Consider the following 16,000-nt stretch of genomic DNA (forward strand, 5'->3'; position numbering starts at 1 on the left):
TCAATAAAAAACTGCCGTGTAACTCATGACCTAGCATTGGCGCACCACATAACCTGCAGTTTTTCTTTAAGAATTATGTGAGTCTTAAAGGCTCGAGGATTTTTGGAATGATACACTAGCAGTGACTTTACAGTCACCGCTAGCATTTGCATACAATGCAAAGGTCAGACGGTCCTTCCTGGCTTAATGGCCTGGCAGCTTCTTCTCTAAGGTAATGAAAGTCCTCCAGGGCACTTTTTCCAAAACAATCCTGTTTCATCACTGTTGAATACTTGTTGGGGGATGTAGCCTTCCTTTGCGATAAGCGCAGCAAAACATGCGATGTACTCCTCAGCTGCCTTAACGTCAGCACTCGCAGCTTCACCATGCCTCACCACCGAGTGGATGCCAGATCTCTTCTTGAAATTTTCAAACCAGCAGTGACTTGCCTTAAACATATCTGCTGCTGCCTCTTTTGAGGTTGATGGTTCTTTCTTCTTCAAGTTGCTGTAAATAATACGTGCCTTTTCGCATTTACAGTCTCCATCACTGTATCTCCTGTCAGCTCTTTCTCTTTCATCCACACCAGCAGAAGCTTCTCCATTTCTTCATGGATATTTGTCCTTAGTTGGGACAGAACTGTAGTTCCTTTTTCTGGATTTGTGCTTTTGATGGCATCCTTTTGTTTAAGGATGGTACAAATTATAGATGTATTGCGGCCGTACAGCCTTGCCAGTTCAATCACTCGTATACCATGCTCATGTTTTTCTATTATTACTTGCTTTACTTCCTTTTTTTTTTTTTTTTTTTTTTCATTTTTCTGAAGCTGGAAACAGGGAGAGACAGTCAGACAGACTCCCGCATGCGCCCGACCGGGATCCACCCGGTACGCCCACCAGGGGCGACGCTCTGCCCACCAGGGGGCGATGCTCTGCCCATCCTGGGCGTCGCCATATTGCGACCAGAGCCACTCTAGCGCCTGGGGCAGAGGCCAAGGAGCCATCCCCAGCGCCCGGGCCATCTTTGCTCCAATGGAGCCTCGGCTGCGGGAGGGGAAGAGAGAGACAGAGAGGAAAGTGCGGCGGAGGGGTGGAGAAGCAAATGGGCGCTTCTCCTGTGTGCCCTGGCCGGGAATCGAACCCGGGTCCTCCGCACGCTAGGCCGACGCTCTACCGCTGAGCCAACCGGTCAGGGCACTTGCTTTACTTCTATCGACATCATTCTCTTCTTCTCACCACTGTCCTTTACACTCACTTTCTTCGGCCCATGATAGCACACAAAAAAAGTAAAAAATGCAAAAATGATGCAAGAACTAGTATGAGATTCAACTTGATTCTGTGGTTAATACGTGAGAAAGAACGAGATGTTGGTGTTGTGCTGCCGATAATGGACCTGTGTGCCAATGTGCCAACTAGTGGCAGCTTCCTGAATCACGACTCATGAAATTTCGCTTGGATCTTGAACAAAAATATGGACCAAGTCGCAGCTTGTATCTTAAAAAATTATATATTGGTCTGCTCGTATCTCAAATTACCACTATATGTTTAATGTTTCTTTTTTGTTCTATTTTTAATATTGTTTAAAGTTTCTAAATTTTACATTTTAAACATTTACTTGAGTTTTATTATGTCATTTTTACCTTAATGAAGGTGCTTTTAAAAACATTACTCAAGAAATTTGCTGAATAATGACAAGTACTCAAAACACCCACCAACATCTAACATATCCAAAATAACCTACACAGAGAATTGAGGAATTACTGCTCATATAATTTTTTTTTAATTAAGTGAGAGCAGGGTAGGCAGATAAGAGACTCCTGCATGTGCCCCAACCTAGATCCACCCAGTAAGCTCCCTATGGGGTGATGCTCTGCTCATCTGGGGACTGCCTTGTTGCTCAGCAACCAAGCTATTTTTAAAGCCTGAGGCAGTGGCCAGGGAGCCATCCTCAGGACGGGGGGGTCTCATACACTTTCAACATTAAAATTAGAATAAAGTGGCCCTGGCTGGTTGGCTCAGTGGTAGAGGTTTGGCTCGGCGTGTGGAAGTCCTGGGTTTGATTCCCACTCAGGGCAAACAGGAGAAGCGCCTATCTGCTTCTTCACCCTTCCCCTTCTCCTTCCTCTCTATATCTCTCTTCCCCTCCCACAGTCAAGGCTCCATTGGAGCAAAGTTGGCCTGGACGTTGAGGACGGCTCTGTGGTATCTAAAATAGTTCTGGTCGCAATAGAGCAACACCTCAGATAGGAGAGCATCACCCACTAGTGGGCATGCGGGTGGATCCTGGTCGGGCACATGCGGGAGTCTGTCTGCCTCCCTGCTTCTAACTTTGGAGAAAAAAAAATTAGAATAAAGTAACTCTGACAGTCATTTTTTTTTTTTCTTTACCCTCTCAGCTAACTTTTAAGCTTAATGAGATCTTATTAATACTGAAACACCTACAATTTCAGCAGTTTCCAAATATTAAAGCAGACCACAAAATCTGGCCTTTTGGTACCCTTATATTCTCTTATAAATATGTATTTTAATGAAATTTACTAAAGTTATATAAATATTTAAATACATACTTACCAAATCTCCCTAGATGTTTTTCTTCTTAAAAATAATTATCAAAAAACATACTGTTTTTCAGATTACTGTAATGAGTGTTGATACTAATTTTAATTTTAGCAGAGTGATAAATTATCCTGATTAAAACAAATACTATATAAACAGTTGAATTTTCAGAAAGACCATTTTTTTTTTGACAGAGACAGAAAGAAGGAGAGATAAGGACAGATAGGAACAGAGAGAGATGAGAAACATTAATTCTTCAATGCTGGCACCTTAGAAGTTCACTGACTGCTTTCTAATATGTGCCTAGACTGGGGGGCTACAGCAGAGTGAGTGACCCCTTGCTCAAGCCAGCGACCTTGGGCTTCAAGCCAGTGACCTTTGGGCTCAAGCCAGTGACAATGGGGTCATGTCTATGATCCCATGCTCAAACCAGTGACCCCTCTCTCAAGCTGGTGAGCCCACACTCAAGCCGGAGGAGCCCACATTCAAGCGGGGATCTTGGGGTTTCAAACCTTGGTCCTCTGCGTCTCAGTCCAACGCCCTATCCACTGCACCACCTCCTGGTCAGCCAGAGAGATCAGTTTTGAGAATGAATGTGTGCCACAGAATTCTCCTCCAAGAACAATTATACTTTCCAATTTAACTTCATTTTAATTATAGGAAGTTTAATTTTTAGGAAACTTCTTATGTAAAACAACATTTAAACTTTTAGTTTTAAATATTCATAAGTTAAATAAAAATTTTAAAACGCAATGTCAGCTTTTCAGAACAAATAAATTCTATGGTGAGATGATGTAGAAGAATGAGTTCTGATGTGTGTGCGGGAGGGAGGGGAGAACCAGAAACAGTCTCTGTGCCCAAGAGGAGCAGCTGGGGGACTGAAGATGGAACACATGGAGTGATACAAGGCCATTCATATTTTATAACTTTTACAATTAGTAAAATTATAGTCCCACTATCTCTGGATTCAGGCAATAAAAGTCAAGGTGCTATTTGCGCTGATTAACATTTCTTCTCTCTCTCTTGTCAAGAGTTTTCTGTTTTCTACCTACATCTCGGCTCTCCCAGTTTAATTCACACCTGTCTCTAAACTGTTTAGGCAGGCACAATCCCTGCTCAACTCAGCACAATGGGACTACACCGTATCTCTGTCCTTACATCTACCACTAAAGCTCACCCAATTTCATGTAAAAAGATAAATGCTTGAAGTTGGGAAGATGGCAGCGGAGAAGGCGGACGTACAGACGCCCAGCTCTCACCACCAAACTGGAATACAAATCAATTTAGGAAAAATCAGCGTGAAAAACCAACTCTGGATTACAAGAACAGCTCTCAAAAACCAAGGAGCAAAGAAGAAGCCACAACAAACCTAGTACGGGGAGCCTGAATCTCCTCTGCTTACAGGAACGGGGGGGGGGGTGAGGCTGAGAGCCCAGAGGGGATCTCACCCAAGAGAAAAGAGCAGAAAATACTGCTCACAGCCACTTGCCTGGCAACCAGGGAGCGAGGTGTGTTGAAAAGACCAGCTTATCTCCCAAGTGGAAAGGACAGGGAGAGGGACAGACTGTGAGGGGCTAAGGAATGAAGGACACGAACTAAAAAAGCTGATTCATCCGTGCTGAAGGCGACCATAGCTGGGGGAGGGACTGAACCTTTCACAAAACAGTACTGACTTGCTTCCGGATCAGAGATCTCTGGACATCTCTCCAGCTCCAATCAGTGCAACAAGACACAGCTGAAAACAAGAAGTGGGGAGGAGGGGCAGTAACTCAGGTCTCCATGGAGATCTGAGATACACATCCCCCTACTGAAGCTGAGGAAACACCCTGCCCCCAGAGAGATTAGTTGGCTGAAGAGGCCTTCAGAGTCTCAAGTTACACCCTTCCAATTCCTGGATACATTTTCAAGGAAGCCCCCTGCTGAGATCAGTAAAAAGATCTTAACACCTGTAAAGAAAACAAACAAATCAAGATTTCAAAGCTGCCCAAATCCGAAAGTGGATTACAGATAACAGTTGATACCAACCCAAGAAGACCTAGAAATAACTGAAAACTGGAGGCAGACAACACCAAGCCTAGACTCAACCAACTCTACAAATAAAAAACCCAAAAACAGACAATGAGAAAACAAAGAAGTGCAATCCAAATGAAACCACAAGAGACACTTTCAAAAGATGAACTGAGCGATATGGAAATAATCAAACTTCCAGATGAGGAGTTCAAAATAATGATTGTAAGGATGCTTAGGGATCTTAGAACAATGGATGGTCCTTAAGAACACCTAAATAAAGAAATAGCAAGTATAAAAAAGAATCAGTCAGAGATGACAAATACAATATCAGAAATAAAGACCACAATGGAAGGAATTAAAAACAGGATAGATAGACCTGAGGATCGAATCAGCGAGTTGGAGGACAACTGGAATGAAGGCATAAAAGCAGAGAAGAAAAGAGAAAAGAGACTCAAAAAGTCAGAGGAAACCCTTAGAGAGCTCTGTGACAACATGAAGATAACATGAAAATAACATCCGCATCATAGGGGTTCCTGAAGAAGAAGAAAAAGAACAAGGGATAGAGACTTTGTTCAATCATATCATAGCTGAAAACTTCCCTAAATTAATGCAAGAGAAAATCTCACAAGTCCAAGAAGCACAGAGGACTCCATTAAAGAGAAACCCAAAGAAACATACACCAAGACACATCATAATTAAAATACCAAAGCTAAGCAATAAAGAGAAAATATTAAAAGCTGCAAAAGAAAAAAAAGTTATCACCTACAAAGGAGCCCCCATAAGGATGACATCCGACTTCTCAACAGAAACACTTGAGGCCAGAAGGGAATGGCAAGAAATATTCAAAGTAATGCAGAACAAGAACCTACAACCAAGACTACTTTATCCAGCAAGGCTATCGTTTAAAATCGAAGGAGAAATAAAAAGCTTCCCAGACAAAAAACAACTCAAGGAATTCATTACAACCAAACCAATGCTGCAGGAAATGTTAAGGGGCCTGTTGTAAACAGATCAAAGTGGGAAAAGAATATAGCAAAAAAGGAATACACCTTTAAAGAAGAAAATGGCAATAAACAACTTCATATCAATAATAACCTTAAATGTAAATGGATTAAATGATCTAATCAAAAGACATAGGGTAGCTGCGTGGATAAGAAAACAGGACCCATACATATGCTGTCTACAAGAGACACACCTTAGAACAAGAGATACACATAGATTGAAGGTAAAAGGATGGAAAAAAACATTTCATGCAAATGGAAATGAAAAAAAAGCTGGGGTAGCAATACTTATATCAGACAAATTGGACTTTAAAACAAAGGATATAGTAAGAGATAAAGAAAGCCACTACATAATGATAAAGGGAGTAATCCAACAGGAAGATATAACTGTTATAAATATCTATGCACCTAATATAGGAGCACCTAAATATATAAAGCAGACTTTGGTGGATTTAAAGGGCGAGATCAACAGCAATACTATAATAGTAGGGGATTTCAGTACTCCACTAACATCACTAGATAGATCCTCAAGAAATAAAATTAACAAAGAAACAGCAGACTTATTGGACACACTAGATCAACTCGATTTAATAGATATCTTCAGAACCTTTCACCCTAAAGCTGCAGAATATACATTCTTTTCAAGTGCTCATGGTACATTCTCTAGGATAGACACATGTTAGGGCACAAAAGTACTCTCCACAAAATTAAGAAGATTGAAATCATATCTAGCATTTTCTCTGATCACAATGGCATGAAACTAGAAATGAACCACAACAGAAAAGCTCAAAAATTCTCAAACACATGAAAACTAAATAGCAGGTTGTTACATAATGAATGGATTAAAAATGAGATCAAAGAAGAAATAAAAAAAAGTCCTAGAAACAAATGACAATGAGCTTACAACAACTCAAAATTTATGGGACACAGCAAAAGCAGTACTGAGAGGGAAGTTCATAGCACTACAGGCACACTTTAAGAAGCTAGAAAAAGCTCAAATAAACAACTTAACCCTGCATCTAAAAGAACTAGAAAAAGAACAGCAAGTAAAGCCCAAATGTAGTAGAAGGAAGGAAATAATAAAGATCAGAGCAGAAATAAATGACATAGAGGCTAAAGAAACAATACAGAGGATCAATGAAACTAGGAGCTGGTTCTTTGAAAAGGTAAACAAGATCGATGAATCTTTAACTAGACTCACCAAGAAAAAGAGAGAGGACTCAAATAAATAAAATTAGAAATGAGAGTGGAGAAATAACAACTGACACAACAGAAATACAAAATATTGTAAGAAAATACTATGAAGAACTGTATGCCAAAAAACTAGACAACCTAGATGAAATGGACAAATTCCTTGAAACATACAATCTTCCAAAAATCAATCTGGAAGAATCAGAAAACCTAAACAGACTGATTACACCAAATGAGATCGAAACAGTTATCAAAAAAACTCTCAACAAAGAAAAGTCCGGGGCCTGATGGCTTCACAAGTGAATTCTACCAAATATTCAAAGATCTAACTCCTATCCTTCTCAAGCTATTTCAAAAAATTCAAGAGGAAGGAAGACTTCCAAGCTCCTTTTATGAGGCAAGCATAATTCTGATTCCAAAACCAGGCAAAGACAACACAAAGAAAGAAAATTATAGGTCAATATCTCTGATGAATATAGGTGCTAAAATCCTCAACAAAATATTAACAAACCGGAACCAACATTATATGGAAAAAATAATACACCATGATCAAGTGGGATTTATTCTGGGGAGGCAAGGCTGGTACAATATTCGTAAATCAATGTGATTCATCACATAAACAAAAAGAAGGAGAAAAACCATATGATAATTTCAATAGATGCAGAAAAAGCATTTGATAAAATCCAGCACCCTTTCATGATCAAAACTCTCAGCAAAACAGGAATACAGGGAACATACCTCAACATGATAAAGGCCATCTATGACACACCCACAGCCAACATCAAACTCAATGGGCAAAAATTAAAAGCAATCCCCTTAAGGTCAGGAACAAGGCAGGGGTGCCCCCTTTCACCACTCTTATTTAACATAGTCCTGGAAGTCCTAGCCACAGCAATCAGACAAGAAGAAATAAAAGGCATTCAAGTTGGAAAAGAAGAAGTAAAACTACCATGATTTTATTTTTATTTTTTAAATTTTTTTATTTTTTATTCATTTTAGAAAGGAGAGAGAGAGAGAGAGAAGGGGGGAGGAGCAGGAAGCATCAACTCCCATATGTGCCTTGACCAGGCAAGCCCAGGGTTTCGAACCGGCGACCTCAGCATTTCCAGGTTGACGCTTTATCCGCTGCGCCACCACAGGTCAGGCCCAAACTACCATTATTTGCAGATGATATGATATTGTATATAGAAAACCCTAAAGTCTCACTCAAAAAACTACTGGACCTGATAAATGAATTCAGCAAAGTGGAAGGATATAAAATCAATACTCAGAAATTAGAGGTATTTTTATATGCCAACAATGAACAGTCAGAAAGAGAAATTAAGGAAACAATCCCCTTCACAATTATAACCAAAAAGTAAAATACCTAGGAATAAACTTAACCAAGGAGACTAAAGACTTGTACTCAGAAAATTACAAAGCATTGATAAAAGAAATCAAGGAAGATACAAACAAGTGGAAGCATATACCATGCTCATGGTTAGGAAGAATAAACATCATTAAAATGTCTATATTACCCTAAGCAATCTATAAATTCAATGCAATACCAATTAAAATACCAATGACATACTTCAAAGATATAAATCACATATTCCAAAAATTTATATGGAACCAAAAAAGAACACGAATAGCCTCAGCAATCTTAAAAAAGAAGAATAAAGTGGGAGGTATCACACTTCCTGATATCAAATTATACTACAAGGCCACTGTATTCAAAACAGCCTGGTACTGGCATAAGAACAGGCATATAGATCAATGGAACAGAACCGAGAACCCAGAAATAAACCCACAGCTCTATGGACAACTGATATTTGACAAAGGAGGTAAGGAAATACAATGGAGTAAAACACAGCCTCTTTAAAAAATGGTGTTGGGAAAACTGGACAGCTACCTGCAAAAAATGAAACTAGGCCACCAACTTACTCCATTCACAAAAATAAACTCAAAATGGATAAAAGACTTAAATGTAAGTTGTAAGACCATAAGCATCTTAGAAGAAAACATAGGCAGTAAGCTCTCTGACATCTCTCGGAGCAATATATTTGCTGATTTATCTCCACGGGGAAGGGAAATAAAAGACAGGATAAACAAATGGGACTATATCAAACTAAAAAACTTTTGCACAGGTAAAAACAAGAACAGAATAAAAAGACAAGCTACACAATGGGAGAACATATTTGACAATACATCTGATAAGGGTTTAATAACCAAAATGTATAAAGAACTTGTAAAATTTAATACCAGGAAGACAAACAATTCAATCAAAAAATGGGGAAAAGAAATGAATAGACACTTCTCCAAAGAGGACATACAGATGGCCAATAGGCAGATGAAAAAATGCTCAACATCACTAATCATTAGAGAAATGCAAATTAAAACCACAATGAGATATCACCTCACACCAGTCAGAATGGCACTCATCAACAAAACAACACAGAATAAGTGCTGGCGAGGATGTGGAGAAAAGGGAACCCTCCTGCACTGCTGGTGGGAATGCAGACTGGTGCAGCCTCTGTGGAAAACAGTATGGAGATTCCTCAAAAAATTAAAAATCGAACTGCCTTTTGACCCAGCTATCCCACTGTTAGGAATATACCCCAAGAACACCATAGCACTGTATGAAAAGAAGAAATGTACCCCTATGTTTATGGCAGCATTGTCACAATAGTGAAGATCTGGAAACAACCCAAGTGTCCGTCAGAGGACGAGTGGATTAAAAAACTTTGGTACATATATACTATGGAATACTACTCAGCCATAAGAAATGATGACATCGGATCATTTACAATAACATGGATGGTCCTTGATAACATTATATGGAGTGAAATCAGTAAATCAGAAAAAAACTAAGAACTATATGAATCCATACATAGATGGGACATAAAAATGAGACTCAGAGACATGAACAAGAATGTGATGGCAACGGGGGTGGGGGAGTGGGGGGAGGGGAGATGGGGCGAGGAAGGAGATGGGGTTGGGGGAGGGGAGGGGCACAAAGAAAACCAGATAGAAGGTGACAGAAGACAATTTAACTTTGGGGGAGGGGTATACAGCACAATCAAATGTCAAAATAATCTGGAGATGTTTTCTCTCAACATATGTACCCTGATTTATCAATGTCACTGCATTAAATTTAATAAATAATTTTTTTAAAAAAGATAAATGCTTGAAACTACTAGGAGTTAATATAAATACATATATCACCACTTAAGTGAGAATTTCAGCAAACATTAGATATAACAATACTTTTTCTTAAAAAATTAAGCTTTTCAAATATACGCAAATAGTGAGGAAGCCATTCATTACCCTCCAGTCCTCTCTGTACGGGAGTGCCACTGATACACCAGCGGTTGATGCCGCCCAGGCGCTGAGCCATTTCTGCAGCCTGAGGAGACAGAGACATGGAATCAAAAAAGAAAAATAACACCGAGGAGAAATGCAGAAGTTCGGTGTGTTTACTCATGCACACAGCCCACGGAGAGCTGCACCTCCGGTCGCTGCATTGCTCTCGTTTATCAGTTACCCCTCTCAATGCTGAGCGTCCTCTTCATGGGCCAACTTCCATTACAGTGGCTCTCAGCAGCAGATGCCACATGCACCCCGGGAGGGAAGGGGAGTTCAAGACATGCAGAATGAAAAGGCTCCCCAAATGACTGACCCATCCTCACCCCATCTTTCAGATGTCAACCACTATAATAATAGATGCAATTCAAAAATTTGGGACAGGCTACAGACTGGCCAAAAAAGACAAAATAAAGATGTATGACAAAAGCTGAATCAAAATTCTAGCTTCTAAAGTTGCATTTTCATTACCATCTGGTCTGTCTGATAAAAAGCTGCCAAAGTCAACGCTGGCCAAAGCTATCAGAGACTGTGTGGTAAGCTTTCCTCTTAGCAGAAATGCTAACAAAAGTCCTTAAATACAGTCTACTTTGATCTTCATCACATAAACTGCCATCTTATTCAAATACACAGGGGCATTGCATGTACAGCAATGATTCATAGCACCAAAATAATTCCTAGGGGTCGTGAAGTTCACAGTAGAAAAGGAAACACAGTATTTAACAGTAAGATTTTGGCTAATATAAATATTGTGGGTTAATTACACTTAAATTATTGAATTTTCTATGGACAGTTTCTCCCAATCCCCTTCCCTTTGTCTCTTCCTCAGCCCTCAGAAGACTGCAGAAATTCTCACTTTTACAGTGGGACATTCGACCATCTGAGCTTCGTCCAGGCAGATCCGCCACCACTCCACGGCCACCAGGGGGCTGGGGATGGCCATGTAGCGCTTCTGGTTCCTTAAGCGACGCCCGTCCTCACTGTTGCTGTGTGGGATATCTACATAATTTAGTTCTGATCGAAGGACATCATAGGTAATAATAACTATATCCTGTTCTGCCAAAAAATGAGGCTGCAAGAAGCCATCTTTCTTTACTCCTTGATATACCTAGAAAATAATCAGCACATAGTTAATTGTGGAACAGCTCTTCAAAGATAATTGAAATAATCATTTACTTACACCCTCACTGAGCCCTTTGTCCTGGTTTAGGACCAGACAACCTTGGAGATAATTCCCCCTTGTCTAGAGGAAGCCGACTACTAGAAGCGACATGAGAGGAGATGTAACAGGGCTAAACGGGCTAGCACCAGAGTGGAGGGACCAATTCTACGGCTGAGAAGGCAAATTCAGAGGGCAGTTAAAATTTGAGGTGGATCTTGAAGAACGTTTGGAGTTTTCAAGGGAGAGAAAGGAGGAAAGCACATGAGATACAGGTAGGTAGCAGACGGAATCAGCAGCATGTGCAAAAACCTAAAGGTATATAAACCAGAAGAGTAAGAGCTGTTATTTACTGAACGCCTTTTATGTTTCAGACACTGCTAAGCTTTATCTGTCTTCAGCAACAAGTCTGGTAGACATTGTTATTATACCTCTCTCACAAGCAAAAAATATGGAGTGTTTTGCTCAAAACTGGCGGAGCCAAGACTCAAACTAAGGTCTGTTTATCCCATAAAACAGGGCTCTGCAATTGCAAAAATGGTGTTTTACTTATTACTGTATTCTCTGTCCATGCCTATGACAGTGTCTGAGATGTAGAAAACCTGCAATAACATCTGAATGGAAACAAGGAAAGAAAAACTGAGTGAAGAACACTAACATTAGCAAACACTAACACTGAATGATCACATACTACGTGCCCGTGCTTTATCAATGTAATCTTCACAGTAAGTCTGTAAGGAACACTATTTTCAGAACTTAGCACAGTTCCTGGCACAAAACCGGTGTCAATAACGATTTGTTGAATAAGTAAGTTCTTATTTTACAGACGAGATAACTGAGGCTTCAGAGGATGGTTCTGGAGCTAAGAACTGGTGGCTCAGACGAGCGGCTATCACACAGTGCTGTTTTTTGAACTGCATTACTCCCTGAGGATAAATGCTTAGACAAAGACTTTTTCATTTATAGGATAAAGCATTTTTTCAAAAGCTTTCACATCTTTCTACTCTAGTACTTTAACTTCTGAACTTCCAATGTCAGAAAAAGTCTACTGTTCTATTTCTTATTCTCAATGTCCTCTTCAAGTTCTGATTTAATATTATTTTCTCATTAAGTTAATTTTGGGGATAAACAACAAAGTGACAATGACTAAAGAAGCAAAACTTGACATTTTCCTGTCCCTTTAAGGCACCCAAACCGCCATACCAAGACTCGAAGAGACGATGACCTCACGTGCCGGTTGATTTCATCCACCCACTGGTGACAGATGGAACTGGGCGAGATGATGAGAGTCGCTCCGGTTGACACTGGCTCCATCGCAACCAGGCAGTGGGGGCAATAGAAAGGCTTAATCTTCAGATTCTTCTCTTCATAATTCACACATTTTGCATGTTGCCACAGGTGGCATTTCAGGCACTGAACACGAGGCTTACGGTCTACATGGTCCAGTTCACCACATATGCATTCAAAGCGATAATCAGACAAATCAGAGAGACTCATACTGGAATGTGGTACATCACCAACAGCACGGTTCAGAGATTCAGCTTGGTCCCCTGTTGCATGTTCTTGTTTGACTTCAAAGACACAGGTACCCCTGGATGTGGTAACATCGGGAACTCCAGAGTCACTGGTAGCTGAACTGTCGTCTTGTGAACGAAGGTCCGTGTCAGGCTGACCTTTCCCCTTTTTTGTGGACGCAACCGGCTTTCTCCTCATTTTACTACGGTATCTCTTGGGCTTACAGTAATAATGGGAAGGGTCATCGTCATCATCAGAGGTGTTTGATGGCAAGTACTGAGAATCTGTGTCCTGGCTCACTGGTTTGCTGGGTTCTTTCTGAACTTTCCTTGGACTCCATACTGCCTATGAAAAACATTATTTAATTAATTTATTTCAACAAGTTCCTTTCCTGAAATTAAATTCTAACATTACTTATGTGCTTTATATAAAAATCGTGCTACTTTCTTTCCTGAGGAGAATCAGTCTTGATCAGGGGGTTCTGATGTGCCCTCTGAAAGAACCCTACCCATGGTCTGCAAGGTCAAGAGAAAGGCTTTCTTTATAAGGAAGATTTGGAGAAAATAAAAATTAGAAAGATAAAGGGAACTAATAATACTTTGGTATTAAACTCTTACAATTTATAGTCTGCCTAAATCAACAGAAGACTAGTAGTTTCTAACACATAAATATAAATTAAATCAAGGCGATTATAAAAATACTAAGTACTAACATATAGCCTTTAAAGAAAGTAAAAGTTAATGTATGAGTTACAATTAGCAAAGAAAGCCCCTCTTTCTCTCTCCTTTCTGCTTGTGTCCTCTTTTACAATTATTCATGGAATGCCAATTTTGTGCGGTGCTGAGGACACCCATGAGGAATATTTAGCTCCTTGTCTCATAAGAGTATGCTGAAAGAGAGAATAGTGAAAGGTAAAGTGATGCTATAGGAATGCCTAAGAAGGGCGTCCTAAGAAGGCAGACCCAGTAATGGCTTCCTGGAAGGAATGGCAGGCCCAAGGTCGGAGAGGAGGTAGGACACTAATGAAATACAGTAAATGGTCTCAACTGAAGAAGATTTTCTTTTTTCTTCTTTTTGGTGATAGAAGAATTAGTAAAAGCACAGAAGTTCACTGCAGTCTTTTACCCTGGCTGGGAAAAACTATTGGAGACTCCCTAACGGAGGAAACTCTTTTATCCGCCGTTTCAACAGTGGCCAAGCTGGTAGCTCCACGCTTGGACTTGTCATTCCTCTTTCCTTGATTTATGTTTACACATTTGTAACTACTTTCTTAAAAAAAATTGAAATGAATAACCCCAAAGAAGCAGTTTTATAACAAAATGTAAAATATTAAGACAGGGGTCAGGAACCTTTTTGGCTGAGAGAGGCATGAACACCACTTATTTTAAAATGTAATTCCATGAGAGCCATACGACGACTTGTATACATTACACATTATCCAAAAAAAATTTGGTGTTGTCCTGGAGGACAGCTGTGATTGGCTCCAGCCATCCGCAACCATGAACACGAGTGGTAGGAAATGAATAAATTGTAATACATGAGAATGTTTTATATTTTTAACATTATTTTTTTAATAAAGATTTGTCTGTGAACCAGATGCAACCATCAAAAGAGCCACATCTGGCTTGCGAGCCATAGGTTCTCGACCCCTGGATTAAGATGATGATCATGGGAAAAGTGAGAATTTAGATAAAAGATTCAAAAGTATATAAAGAACTCTGCCAATATAAGGTATCATTAACACTGTTAAAATAGGTAACAAACTTTTAAACTGCTGGCAATAGCACAAGAGTAGAGAAGTTAAACTTCTGAACATGCTTAAGGAACTGATTTAATAATTCCCTCTCAATAAATATCTGAGCACTTGCTATATGCCAAGCACCCCTCTTTGGGCTTAATGGTAACCGAAATAAAATTTATACTCTGATGGAACTTATATTCGTGGAGTAGAAAAATATTCAGGAAGCAGAAAACGTAAGTCACATACACAAACGATGTCCCTAACGAGTTTGCTTTTTATCTTCAGAGAGCAAGACCTTCAGTGTCAAGGTGAGATCTGTCAGCTCATTCAGTGAGGCATCACACACACATAGCTACTTCATAATGCTGTTACCTGCTTTTTTGTTTTATCATATATATCCTCTTCCTTGTAATTCTTCCCCAATGTGAAAGTCCCAGTAAAACCATGGCCTTTGATCTGTTTCACAAGACCTTCAAGAATTAAACACTTCAGCATCCGTTTCAGAAGACTCCTGTTACGCTGAACATCGTATCTGTATGTGGAACTGATGTACTTATAGATGGAAAGGATGGAAACTCCCTTTTTTCCACTCATTTCTTTCACAGCTGTCAGGATCATGACACGTGTAGCTAAATGCAAAAGGATATGCTAACTCAGTCAAAATAATTAAAATTAAAAGAAAACAAAACTCAGTTAATCATTAATGGACCAAGTTAATTAAAAAAATAAATAAACCAAACATTTATAGAAAGTCTGTTGTCTATACAGTCATTTTGAAGAATATGTAATAAAAATTTATCTCAACACATTAAGAAATAAGTGACTGTAATGGAAGTAATTTAAGAAAGAATCACTACAACAGGGAACACTGTGAAAAGATATTTTCTTAAAGAGATTTCATACTTACGAGGGCACTGAATTTTTTCTTTTGGTTCAATTTCCATATTCTGAGTTTCTGTGTTTTTTACTTTTCCTTCAGAATAAGGTGATGGAGTGAAATAATTCACCACTTTTCCCTGATAAAACAACATGCAGTAGTCACACAGTGTTTTGCTTTCAGTATTCTGAATTACTTATTATCATTAACCCTTTCAATTAAGGAGATGCAAAAGAGTTGTAAAAAGTTATGAAAAGAGGGCCTAAATATGCAGTTCATACAGACAAGCCTTATTTTTAATTTTGGTGTTACAGCTAGTTATCACTTTTATTAAATGTGTTGTGTATTATCTAAAATTATCAAAATGTTATTAAGTGTGAGACTTCTGCAATAAACTTTTTAAGTCTTGTTTAAATACAAGATTAACCTACTGAAAATATAATAATACTAAAAATAACTTCGAATTAAAATATCTAATGAGAAGAAATGCCAAAAAGAAGTTACTGATAGTTAAAACTGTATATGCTAACTCATTTTTCCATGAAGGAAAAAGGTATTTTCTATTACCTACTCAAATCTGCAAGGCTAATTTTGCAAACTTGACCCTATCAGAAGATCATATAATCACCA

The 16,000-nt window shown here is 39.1% G+C and overlaps 1 protein-coding gene across 4 annotated transcripts in view; it reads right to left on the reverse strand.

Moving 5' to 3' along the window:
* Positions 1 to 16,000, reverse strand: part of SHPRH (SNF2 histone linker PHD RING helicase) — a 92,464-nt gene that overhangs the window by 59,200 nt on the left and 17,264 nt on the right. For all 4 annotated transcript variants that reach the window (XM_066248494.1, XM_066248496.1, XM_066248493.1 and 1 more), the window contains exons 7-11: positions 15,401 to 15,509; positions 14,866 to 15,122; positions 12,441 to 13,097; positions 10,935 to 11,186; positions 10,043 to 10,121 (exon numbers count right to left, since the gene is read on the reverse strand). In XM_066248494.1, coding sequence (XP_066104591.1) covers positions 10,043 to 10,121; positions 10,935 to 11,186; positions 12,441 to 13,097; positions 14,866 to 15,122; positions 15,401 to 15,509 — 1,354 coding nt within the window. The remainder of the gene's footprint in view (positions 1 to 10,042; positions 10,122 to 10,934; positions 11,187 to 12,440; positions 13,098 to 14,865; positions 15,123 to 15,400; positions 15,510 to 16,000) is intronic.

The sequence above is a fragment of the Saccopteryx bilineata genome, chromosome 12 (assembly GCF_036850765.1).
Source record: "Saccopteryx bilineata isolate mSacBil1 chromosome 12, mSacBil1_pri_phased_curated, whole genome shotgun sequence".
Lineage (NCBI taxonomy): Eukaryota > Metazoa > Chordata > Mammalia > Chiroptera > Emballonuridae > Saccopteryx > Saccopteryx bilineata.